Here is a 13,363-nt window from a genome sequence, read left to right as displayed (position 1 = left end):
TCACAATTTTGGATAGTCTTGTGATGTCCTATCAAAGTGTTTACATGACAAAACCCTATCATTTCATATTTAAACAGCTGGAAAGTTGAAGCTTCGGTTTTCCTGGATTATTTCTTGTAGTTTCTCTCGTGCATTTTGTATTTTATTTTGTGTTTTAAACAGGCATTTAACTCATTAGGGTCAAAATGAAGTGTATAAAAGTCAATTCTTATAATAGTACCAGCAGATTTCATGGGTTTCTGCTGTACCTTTTCATCTAACATCCTCCTCTCATTAAGAAAGGGATCTGAAACACCTTCCTGTCTGAGCTTCACTATAAAACTCTGCGTCCAGCTGAGAGTAAACTGCACGTTCTGCAGGTTCGAGTCCTAAAACCGAGAGTTTAATCCAGCTTTGAAGCTGAACAATGCTCGCTGTGTGTCAGAACGTCGGCGATGAAAACTCATTTATCCTCGTCTGCAGAACAGCCTCCTGCCGAGCATCTGGAACTTCAATAAACTTCCTCTGAGCGTCTGAATCGAAGTCAGTCAGAGCCAAACAGAAGCTGCTTTCTGCACTCACCCTCCCCCCCCCAAATCTGTTTACCCCCCTGGCTCACATGTGGTTCCTTTAGAAAGCCGCCTCTGTGCTGGATAAGGTAAATATTCTCCAGTCATTACCCTCCCCCCCTTCATCATGTTCACCTCAGAAACTAGACGTGAGTTCAAGGCCGGAGAGGAGTCTGAAGCTCGACCTCTGTCTGAGAGACGAAGGTCAAACTCAGGACAGCTTCACCCTGTTTCACCTTAAATATGACGGAGAGCGTCCTTAGTGACTGATGGTTTACTAACAGTTAGAGCTCATTGCTATTACTTTATTATATGTGTACAAATCATAAGCCACATACCCCATATTAGCTCTCTCAAAGCCTTCATATCACATCTTTGGGCCAAAATAGGAACTCGCTTTTCAGATGCAAATGTTACCTTTAAGATATGACGGAAAATACTAGCATAGTGATTGATATTGTGGTGGTTTACTTCCAGTTAAAGTATAGTGCTCTTACTTTCTTAGCAACGGCAGTTTTATTAAGCTTTACTAGCCGAAGAAACAGTTTGAATAATCTTTCGAATGACATGCACATTTATTCTAAGTAAGATTTAGATGTGCCAATATGTGATTAGTTTAAACAAAACACTGTGAAAACCTGCTGGATGACAAAAAAACACGTTAACCAGGGGAGTAGAAGTACTCACATCTTGTACTTGAGTAAAAGTAGAAGTACTCACATCTTGTACTTGAGTCAAAGTAGAAGTACTCAGGTCTTGTACTTGAGTAAAAGTAGAAGTACTCAGATCTTGTACTTGAGTAAAAGTAGAAGTACTCAGATCTTGTACTTGAGTAAAAGTAGAAGTACTCAGATCTTGTACTTGAGTAAAAGTAGAAGTACTCAGATCTTGTAATTGAGTAAAAGTAGAAGTACTCCGATTTTGTGCTTGAGTAAAAGTAGAAGTACTCAGATCTTGTACTTGAGTAAAAGTAGAAGTACTCAGGTCTTGTACTTGAGTAAAAGTAGAAGTACTCACATCTTGTACTTGAGTAAAAGTAGAAGTACTCAGATCTTGTACTTGAGTAAAAGTAGAAGTACTCAGATCTTGTACTTGAGTAAAAGTAGAAGTACTCAGGTCTTGTACTTGAGTAAAAGTAGAAGTACTCAGATCTTGTACTTGAGTAAAAGTAGAAGTACTCAGATTTTGTACTTGAGTCAAAATAGAAGTACTCAGATTTTGTACTTGAGTAAAAGTAGAAGTACTCAGATTTTGTGCTTGAGTAAAAGTAGAAGTACTCAGATCTTGTACTTGAGTAAAAGTAGAAGTACTCAGATTTTGTGCTTGAGTAAAAGTAGAAGTACTCAGATCTTGTACTTGAGTAAAAGTAGAAGTACTCAGATTTTGTACTTGAGTAAAAGTAGAAGTACTCAGATTTTGTAGTAAAAGTAGAAGTACTCAGATCTTGTACTTGAGTAAAAGTAGAAGTACTCAGATCTTGTACTTGAGTAAAAGTAGAAGTACTCAGATCTTGTACTTGAGTAAAAGTAGAAGTACCAGAGTGTAGGAATACTCTGTTACAGTAAAAGTCCTGCATTCAGAAAGGTAGCTTATAGATCCAACATAGCTAAATAAATTAAATTAGTTAAACTATGAACAAACAGTCGGAGTGCATGAGTTCCCTCTCCCCTCCACTCAGCTCCAAACTCGCCATTTGCTTTTGGAATTTCAGGATTGCAACCAAAAAAACAAACACATTTTCATTCAGGCAGCACTGAATGTGGGCTGCAAAGTCTGTCCGTAAAATCCCATCGCATTTCAGCAAAACGATTATTGAAAACTGTCACTGTGTCTCTGTCAATCACATGACCCTCTGCAGGATGTACTCTTCATATCAGAGACTGTTCTGAACACATTTCAGCACCAACATTTGGGTCAACTTTTCCCTTTTTCCTCATCTTGAAGGCTCGGAGAAATATATAATATTTTTGCTGAACCAGTCCCTCCCTGCTGTTTCTCCACAGAAAGCAGTCTCTGGGGAGCCGTGTTACCCTGGGTGTGTCTGAGCGCTGCACAGATGAGTTTGTTGTTTCTCTCATGTTGCTTCCTCTCTGGAGAGACCTGTCAGAGGTCAAAGTCGTATCGGGAGTCCTGCACTATTTATTATTTCAGGATTACAAGTTGATGATGGAGAGCTGCAGGGTTTGACAGTTCTTCAGTTACATGTATAGGCCATCAGGTATTATTGGAGTATTGGATTGCGTCATTTAGTCAGAGATATTACTATCAAATGTATTTATTACAATATTTACTGAAGTGAGATGTTCCCCCCTGTTTTCTTCCAGTAAGCTGTAGATACATCCTCTGTTAGATGACTCAAATTCATAATTTCTTATTTTTGTAATGTTTTCTGCAGCAAATCCTCTTCAAAGTCTTCCTCCCTTGTTGACCTCTGACCTCCTCTTCATCTCTATCATGTATTTCCCACACAGCGTTCTCACCCTCAGTGTGTGTGTGTGTGTGTGTGTGTGTGTGTGTGTGTGTGTGTGTGTGTGTGTGTGTGTGTGTGTGTGTGTGTGTGTGTGTGTGTGTGTGTGTGTGTGTGTGTGTGTGTGTGTGTGAAGGTGCCGTCGGGTCTCTGCTAATCTCAGTGTGTGTCCTGTCTACTATGTGTGTGTCCTGTCTCACGGTGTGTGTGTGTGTGTGTGTGTGTGTGTGTGTCCTGTCTCACGGTGTGTGTGTGTCCTGTATCCCATGTGTGTGTTCGTGATAGAGGTTTGGAGGAAAGACGATCTCATCCCAGGAAAGATATCGCTCCGTCACTGAGACTCCCTTTTGTCTCTTACCTCATCCTCTCTCTGGATTAGTTTATATAATAATAATAATAATAACAATACATGTGATTTATAAAGTGATTTTCCTTGTTCTCAAGGCGCTTAACAAGCAAGTAAAGAAGAAAAATAACAACAGGAATATGAGTTAAAAATCTGCAAGACTCTTGAGAGAGTTTGCTGGAAAATAAAGGCTGTCAGATTTAAATAAAAAGAGGGTCTTTAAAACTGGAGGTATTTATATATATAATATAACATATTTTCACAGGCTTACATATTGTTTTTATTTGCATTTGCCAGGCCTTTACAGTTGGTTTTATAGTGTATATTTTAAAGATATATATCTGTTCTACTGTTATGTATATATGTGTTTACATGTGCAATGTCTCTCTATTTTGGATCAATAAAGTATATATAATCTAATATATTCATTATTTATTTTATATTATAATGAAAATAACTGTGTTCTAAAACTAGTTGATTTATTTTCCCATATCCACACTTATCTATAATACATTTAATTGTTTATATATTATTATTATTATTATTATTATTATTATTATTGTCAACGACAGAGTATTTCATCACTAGTTGATTCCACACGATGGCAGTAGAGCAACACTCAGCATTCTAGCTACCGGTAAACACCAAAGAAGAAGAAGATTGAATGGCTCTGACGTGAACCAATCAGAGAGCACCTTCTTCCCCAGCGACCAATGGGAAGCCTCCGTCTGAGCGCGCGGCGGATACACGCACGGTTTGTTGTGGTTTTGTGTTGCAGAGAAACCTGTGAGTTTAGCGACAAAAACGTGTTGTTTTGACCGTTTTAACGTATTATAATCCACCCGAAATGAGTCTGTCTTTAAGGTAAACCTCTCTATCTCAAGTACTTCTAGTTTATTTATTCACTACTGGTCATTTTAATGTACGTAAAGCCAACATTAGCTATTCCATGCTAGCTAGTGTTAGCATGTTTGGCTTTAATATCAGTGTTTGAAAAGCTAGTTTACAGTTTAACGTTTAATAACTTTAATGTTTCCAACAAGCTAGCTTATTTAGCTGACTCACGGTTTAGTGTAACGTTCATTTACACCTCTTTTATAGCTTAATATTACACATTCATTACCAATATTTGATAATAATAATAATACATTTTATTTATAGAGCGCTTTTTAAGAAACCCAAAGACACTGTTGCACGGTAAAAATGAATGAAGACATAGTTAAAACAACACACATTTAATATATATAAAACACAACGTTAACTGCAGATTAAAGGCAGTTATAAAAAGAGTATTGATTGGTGATTTGAATGTGTTGGTATGAAAGGTAAACAGGTGTGTTTATTTATAATATTGTACTTTTTTTTGCAGTACATTTCTAGCTACCTTTCTTATTAAAGTCCTTTCCTGTACAACTCGAGAACAAATCTCTTCCTTCTCATGATAAATAAAAAAGCCTCAAGGATCGATAGTAACATGAAACATGATTGTAATGCTAATGTATAGACATTTCTCTGCACAGTCAGTGCTTCAACTCCTACGTATGAAGTTAGGTTTTGACAGACTTTACTTGCAGTGGAGTATTTTTACCGTGAGTAAATGATATAAATACTCCTTCCTCCACTGGGAATTTCAGCTACGTTACATTCACCACTGCACATGTTTTTCACACCTTATAAGGCTAATTAGAGGAGGCGTGTGGCGCAGTGGGTTAGTGCCGTGGTGTTGGGATCAGGGGGTCACAAGTTCAAACCCCACTGCAGTCAGCATGTCGTTGTGTCCCTGAGACACTTCACCCCAAAGTGCTCCTGTGGGGATTGTCCACAGTATTCAGTATGTAAGTCGCTTTGGATAAAAGCGTCTAACAAGTGACATGTCATGTAATGTAATGATTCCTGTGTAACTCCGACATGTCTCCTCCCAGGACTGATGTTGCTGCGGACAAAACAAAACGCAAGAAGAGGAGAGAGCTGAGCGAGGATCAGAAGCATGAAATCAAAGAAGCGTTCGAGCTGTTCGACACCGACAAAGACAAAGAAATCGACTATCACGAGCTCAAGGTAAACAAGGAACGATAAGAGACGGATACAGTGAGGTACTATAAAGTTGTACAATATAGTAAATATGTTGTTGATCAAATGTCTCAACACCTAAATATCAATCTGCATTATTAAGTAGATTACACTCGACATGCTTTAACCCTTGTGTTGTGTTCGAAAGCTGTTACCGTTCATGGTGCTCGCGGGTCAGTTTTGACCCATGATTTATCTCAGTCCAAAACACTCAAAAAGAATGACTATCATCCAATATTGTTTTAACATCATAACTAACTTATAATGCATTCATAACCGTACAATCCTGTTGTAATTTAATGTTATGGCCCCAAAACACATCACACCACATATTGCACACGTGCATGTGTGAGTGCAGGTTCAAGTGTTACGGCCCGTCCACACAGCAGCGTTAAAAAAATCTTGGAGGTGGGCGTATCTGAAGCTTGGGGATTTTTTGCGAGCAAGGCACCAACAACCAATCACATGAATCTCCCGCCCCCGACATACGAAGTAAACTGGATATAAACTCCCCAAACAGGCGAAAACATACCACTGTCTCTGCCACCTCCCTCCATGCCTGGCTCCTCCGGTTTGTATCCCGGTAGGTAAATAGGGACTGGTCATAAAGCACCGGGTGATTCCCTACTGCTAATTTCTCCTCCATGTTTTGGAATATGAGGAAATGACCTGCGGTATGTCTCTCCCAGCATACACGCCGTTTGATTGGCTAGCGCTTGAACTGTCAGATTTGCATACATGGGATTTGATTGGCTGACGCTTCCACCTCAGCTTCAAAAGTTGAACATTGTTCAACTTTGAATCCTGAAAATCCTGAAAATCTCCGCTCTGCTTTCCCACAATGCAGTTCGGCGAAAAGTGAGGCAAAGTGACGTCACCCCATTCAAAGTGAATGGGCAGAAGCGTTTCAAGATTTTTTTAACGCTGCTGTGTGGACGGGCCGTTAGTGTACATATTCTTTGAGAAAGGTGGAGTTCCCGTGGGGGGAGGGGGGCAGAGGGAGGGGAGAGCAGGTGCATGTTGCGAACAATTATTGTTACAGTGATGAAGGGGCGGGGGGAGGGGCGTCTAAAGTCAAAGATGAATCTTGATTGGGCCAAATTTGACCCCGAGTGACCCACAACAAGCTGCTGGGTCTCCCCAGACCCCAACACCAAATGATACACTTTTTTTTTTAGAGACCTTCAGACTTGGCTAAAACTGTTAACATCAGTTTTGTAGTGTTTCTATATCTGTTGTGGAGGATATCATGAAGCCTGGTTCGCATACAATAACTAGAGCGTAGTTATTATATCATTTGAACTTGAAACGGGTCATGGGAGACCCCAACACAACTTAAGGGTTAAAGCAGTTCACAGTTCAAGACCCTGAGTATATGTTGTGGGTATCGTAAAGATTCATTTGTGGTAATCATCATAACCTGTTTCATGAAACACGTCATATCCTGAAGAAGATCAAAACCAGGATGTTAGATGAGAATTGAAATTGAAAATTGAACTGTTGAAACAACTTCAAAACATTCTTCAGCTACTCAATAATATGTATCTAATACCTAAGATATATATATCATTCCAATAACTTGTATATAGACTTGTACTGCACTATTCCACATCATCACTTTATTATAACTATTATTCTTTTTGTATTGCTCTTGCTCTTATTGTTATTATGTTATTATGTTGCATTGTTGGAGAAGCCTGTGACATAAGATTTTCAACTACATAATTACTCTGTAGCTATGTCAGATTGACAATAAAGAACCTTGAACCTTGAGAATATCTGTAAAGTTTGAATATACCGTATAACCCCATTTTAAAACCCCAACAGGTGGCGATGCGTGCGCTCGGTTTTGAGCTGAAGAAAGTCGACGTTTTGAAGATCCTTAAAGATTATGACAGAGACGGGAACGGGAAGATCACTCTGGAGGATTTCAGTGAAGTCGGTGAGTTTGATTTGAGCCAGACACTTAAAGGGGCCCTATCTTTCAGATCGTTCAGGTGTAAGTCAGTTTGTAGTGTCTCTAAATACACACACGTTGACATGCACAGAAACATAGAGAACACAGGACCACAGAAACATAGAACACAGGACCACAGAAACATATAGAACACAGGACCACAGAAACATAGAGAACACAGGACCACAGAAACATAGAACACAGGACCACAGAAACATATAGAACACAGGACCACAGAAACATATAGAACACAGGACCACAGAAACATATAGAACACAGGACCACAGAAACATATAGAACACAGACCAAAACATAGAGAACACAGGACCACAGAAACATAGAGAACACAGGACCACAGAAACATAGAGAACACAGGACCACAGAAACATAGAGAACACAGGACCACAGAAACATAGAGAACACAGGACCAGAGAAACATAGAGAACACAGAGACACAGAACAGAAACATAGAGAACACAGGACCACAGAAACATATAGAACACAGGACCACAGAAACATATAGAACACAGGACCACAGAAACATATAGAACACAGGACCACAGAAACATATAGAACACAGGACCACAGAAACATAGAACACAGGACCACAGAAACATATAGAACACAGGACCACAGAAACATAGAGAACACAGGACCACAGAAACATATAGAACACAGGACCACAGAAACATAGAGAACACAGGACCACAGAAACATAGAGAACACAGGACCACAGAAACATAGAGAACACAGGACCACAGAAACATAGAACACAGGACCACAGAAACATATAGAACACAGGACCACAGAAACATAGAGAACACAGGACCACAGAAACAGAGAACACAGGACCACAGAAACATAGAGAACACAGGACCACAGAAACATAGAGAACACAGGACCACAGAAACATAGAGAACACAGGACCACAGAAACATAGAGAACACAGGACCACAGAAACATAGAACACAGGACCACAGAAACATAGAGAACACAGGACCACAGAAACATAGAGAACACAGGACCACAGAAACATAGAGAACACAGGACCACAGAAACATAGAGAACACAGGACCACAGAAACATATAGAACACAGGACCACAGAAACATAGAGAACACAGGACCACAGAAACATAGAGAACACAGGACCACAGAAACATATAGAACACAGGACCACAGAAACATAGAGAACACAGGACCACAGAAACATAGAGAACACAGGACCACAGAAACATAGAGAACACAGGACCACAGAAACATATAGAACACAGGACCACAGAAACATAGAGAACACAGGACCACAGAAACATAGAACACAGGACCACAGAAACATAGAGAACACAGGACCACAGAACACAGGACCACAAGAAACATAGAGAACACAGGACCACAGAAACATAGAACACAGGACCACAGAAACATAGAGAACACAGGACCACAGAAACATAGAACACAGGACCACAGAAACATATAGAACACAGGACCACAGAAACATATAGAACACAGGACCACAGAAACATAGAGAACACAGGACCCACAGAAACATAGAGAACACAGGACCACAGAACATAGAGAACACAGGACCACAGAAACACTAGAGAACACAGGGACCACAGAAACATAGAGAACACAGGACCACAGAAACATAGAACACAGGACCACAGAAACATAGTAGAACACAGGACCCACAGAAACATAGAGAACACAGGACCACAGAACATAGCGAACACAGGACCACAGAAACATAGAGCACACAGGACCACAGAAACATATAGAACACAGGACCACAGACAACATAGAGAACACAGGACCACAGAAACATAGAGAACACAGGACCACAGAACATAGAGAACACAGGACCACAGAGAAACATAGAGAACACAGGACCACAGAAACATAGAGAACACAGGACCACAGAAACATAGAGAACACAGGACCACAGAAACATAGAGAACACAGGACCACAGAAACACAGAGAACACAGGACCAGAGAAACATAGAACACAGGACCACAGAAACATAGAACACAGGACCACAGAAACACAGAGAACACAGGACCACAGAAACATAGAGAACACAGGACCACAGAAACATAGAGAACACAGGACCACAGAAACATAGAACACAGGACCACAGAAACATATAGAACACAGGACCACAGAAACATAGAGAACACAGGACCAGAGAAACATAGAGAACACAGGACCACAGAAACATAGAGAACACAGGACCACAGAAACATAGAGAACACAGGACCACAGAAACATAGAGAACACAGGACCAGAGAAAGCAGAATGTGACCTCTCTGTGTTTATGGTTCTCCGCAGTGACAGACCGGATCCTGGAGCGAGACCCGAAAGAGGAGGTCCTGAAGGCCTTCAAGCTGTTCGATGATGACGAGTCGGGGAAGATCAGCCTGAGGAACCTGAGGCGAGTCGCTCGAGAACTCGGGGAGAACATCAGCGACGATGAGCTGCGAGGCATGATCGACGAGTTCGACGGGGACGGAGACGGAGAGAGTACGTAAACATTACCGAGCTCTTAGAGGTCACCTATTATACAAAATCCTCTTCCTCATGTCTCTTCTTCATCAACATGTGTCCCCTCTTCTTCATGTCTCTTCTTCATCAACATGTGTCCCCTCTTCTTCATGTCTCTTCTACATCAACATGTGTCCCCTCTTCTTCATGTCTCTTCTACATCAACATGTGTCCCCTCTTCTTCATGTCTCTTCTACATCAACATGTGTCCCCTCTTCTTCATGTCTCTTCTACATCAACATGTGTCCCCTCTTCTTCATGTCTCTTCTACATCAACATGTGTCCCCTCTTCTTCACGTCTCTTCTACATCAACATGTGTCCCCTCTTCTTCACGTCTCTTCTACATCAACATGTGTCCCCTCTTCTTCATGTCTCTTCTTCATCAACATGTGTCTCCTCTTCTTCACGTCTCTTCTACATCAACATGTGTCCCCTCTTCTTCACGTCTCTTCTACATCAACATGTGTCCCCTCTTCTTCACGTCTCTTCTACATCAACATGTGTCCCCTCTTCTTCATGTCTCTTCTTCATCAACATGTGTCTCCTCTTCTTCACGTCTCTTCTACATCAACATGTGTCCCCTCTTCTTCACGTCTCTTCTACATCAACATGTGTCCCCTCTTCTTCACGTCTCTTCTACATCAACATGTGTCTCCTCTTCTTCACGTCTCTTCTACATCAACATGTGTCCCCTCTTCTTCACGTCTCTTCTACATCAACATGTGTCCCCTCTTCTTCACGTCTCTTCTACATCAACATGTGTCCCCTCTTCTTCATGTCTCTTCTTCATCAACATGGTGTCTCCTCTTCTTCATGTCTCTTCTACATCAACATGTGTCCCCTCTTCTTCATGTCTCTTCTACATCAACATGTGTCCCCTCTTCTTCATGTCTCTTCTACATCAACATGTGTCCCCTCTTCTTCATGTCTCTTCTACATCAACATGTGTCCCCTCTTCTTCACGTCTCTTCTACATCAACATGTGTCCCCTCTTCTTCATGTCTCTTCTTCATCAACATGTGTCCCCTCTTCTTCATGTTCTCTTCTTCATCAACATGTGTCCCCTCTTCTTCATGTCTCTTCTACATCAACATGTGTCCCCTCTTCTTCATGTCTCTTCTACATCAACATGTGTTCCCCTCTTCTTCATGTCTCTTCTACATCAACATGTGTCCCCTCTTCTTCATGTCTCTTCTTCATCAACATGTGTCCCCTCTTCTTCATGTCTCTTCTACATCAAACATGTGTCCCCTCTTCTTCATGCTCTTCTACATCAACATGTGTCCCCTCTTCTTCATGTCTCTTCTTACATCAACATGTGTCCCCTCTTCTTCATGTCTCTTCTACATCAACATGTGTCCCCCTCTTCTTCATGTCTCTTCTTCATCAACATGTGTCCCTCTTCTTCATGTCTCTTCTTCATCAAACATGTGTCCCCTCTTCTTCATGTCTCTTCTACATCAACATGTGTCCCCTCTTCTTCATGTCTCTTCTACATCAACATGTGTCCCCTCTTCTACATGTCTCTTCTACATCAACACGTGTCCCTCTTCTTCATGTCTCTTCTACATCAACATGTGTCCCCTCTTCTTCATGTCTCTTCTTCATCAACATGTGTCCCCTCTTCTTCATGTCTCTTCTACATCAACATGTGTCCCCTCTTCTTCATGTCTCTTCTACATCAACATGTGTCCCCTCTTCTTCATGTCTCTTCTTCATCAACATGTGTCCCCTCTTCTTCATGTCTCTTCTTCATCAACATGTGTCCCCTCTTCTTCATGTCTCTTCTTCATTCACATGTGTCCCCTCTTCTTCATGTCTCTCTTCATCAACATGTGTCCCCTCTTCTTCATGTCTCTTCTACATCAACATGTGTCCCCTCTTCTTCATGTCTCTTCTTCATCAACATGTGTCCCCTCTTCTTCATGTCTCTTCTTCATCAACATGTGTCCCCTCTTCTTCATGTCTCTTCTTCATCAACATGTCCCCCCCCCCACCTTATCGCCTGAATCTCCTCCTCGAGCTGCAATGATCTGTTTGGTGTTTCAGCCAATCAGAGAGAGGCTCTGTATATATCTGAGACCTGATGAAAGACAGTCTAATAGGGAACCTTTAACTTAGACATTCAAATGTACTCTCAATGTGAAAGATATCTGACTAAAGCCCAATATAGTTTTAAACCAAACTCCACTGTATTTTATAGCAGCCTTGTTTAAATCAAGTGTTGCAGATGTGTAATGCCCCCTGCTGGCCTCTAGAGGGAGACACACGTTATTGAATGTGTCCTTTCTTTTTTCTTGAACCATGAAATGCTTTGGATAATTACACAGCTATTCAATGAAATGAGAGGTAAGGAAATATATAAAAATGAACTTTTAATTCCTCAGTAAATCAGGAGGAGTTCCTCTCCATCATGACCGGAGACTCCTGAGGAGATTCAAAGAAGCTGAGGACGTCTGCAGCTGATTGGTCGTCTTCAGACTGACTGAAAAGTGTGTGTGGAGGAACATGAGTGTGTGGAGGAACATGAGTGTGTGGAGGAACATGAGTGTGTGGAGGAACATGAGTGTGTGGAGGAACATGAGTGTGTGGAGGAACATGAGTGTGTGGAGGAACACAGATATGGACTGAAACGACTCTTTGGCCTTTTGAGTTACACTTCATTCATTACTTTAAAGCGTGTCTGGAGTGGTCTGTTGACATCATGCTGCTCTTTATTTCAGATTTACTCCAAGTGTTGTTGACTGTTACACGATTATATCTTCATAAAAACTTCAGCAAACCTTAAAGAATTCAGACTGAGAGACGTGCGGTGTTAGTTTAGTTGATTTACTTGTGATGATTTGTGTAGGAGAAACGTATTGTTGAGTCTTTTAAGTTTCACACATTTCATTCTGGAGGTTTTTTCACTGCTTGTTTTTGAAGTTTTCATAAAGTGAATGTTTGAATGTGTTATTTATTTAGTATGAAAATAAATCGTTTTGCCAAGAAGTCTTTTTTTAAACACTTTATTCATGACTTTTTTTATTTGACACCCCAACGACATTCGATTCAGTTTGGGGTTGCGGGTGCTAGTGGAGCCTCGCAGATGGGGGGTATTGCAGCCCCCCTCAGCATCCCCTCCTTCCCGCGTCCATTCGCGATGTCTCGCAGACGCCACGCAGAAAGCAGGAAATGAACCCAGCTCACGCTGTCCGCTCGCCAACACGGCACCCAGACCCCACGCAGCATTCTCATCTGTTTGTCATTACTGGTGTCATTTCCTGGTTGCTAACAAACACCATTGTAAAACATAATCACTGATGTTCCGCTGTAACGGTGGTGGACTCATCAGAACAGAGTGGGCGAGCTGACCAATCAGAGCACAGTGGGCTCATAGGGAGGGGGGGGGCAGGAGCTCCAACAAGCCGTTTAGGACAGAGAGTGAATACAC

At 41.3% G+C, this 13,363-nt stretch overlaps 1 protein-coding gene across 1 annotated transcript; it reads left to right on the top strand.

Annotated features, from left to right (window-relative positions):
- Positions 1 to 4,101: 4,101 nt before the first annotated feature.
- cetn3 (centrin 3) lies at positions 4,102 to 12,921 on the top strand. The gene is made up of 5 exons (XM_034148947.1): positions 4,102 to 4,225; positions 5,284 to 5,419; positions 7,259 to 7,373; positions 9,717 to 9,908; positions 12,318 to 12,921. Exons 1-5 carry the CDS (start codon positions 4,209 to 4,211, stop codon positions 12,359 to 12,361), a joined length of 504 nt encoding a protein of 167 aa, XP_034004838.1. The 5' UTR covers positions 4,102 to 4,208; the 3' UTR covers positions 12,362 to 12,921.
- Positions 12,922 to 13,363: the final 442 nt, after the last annotated feature.

Source organism: Trematomus bernacchii, unplaced genomic scaffold, assembly GCF_902827165.1.
Source record: "Trematomus bernacchii unplaced genomic scaffold, fTreBer1.1, whole genome shotgun sequence".
NCBI lineage: Eukaryota > Metazoa > Chordata > Actinopteri > Perciformes > Nototheniidae > Trematomus > Trematomus bernacchii.
This window is presented reverse-complemented; position numbering and strand designations above follow the sequence as displayed.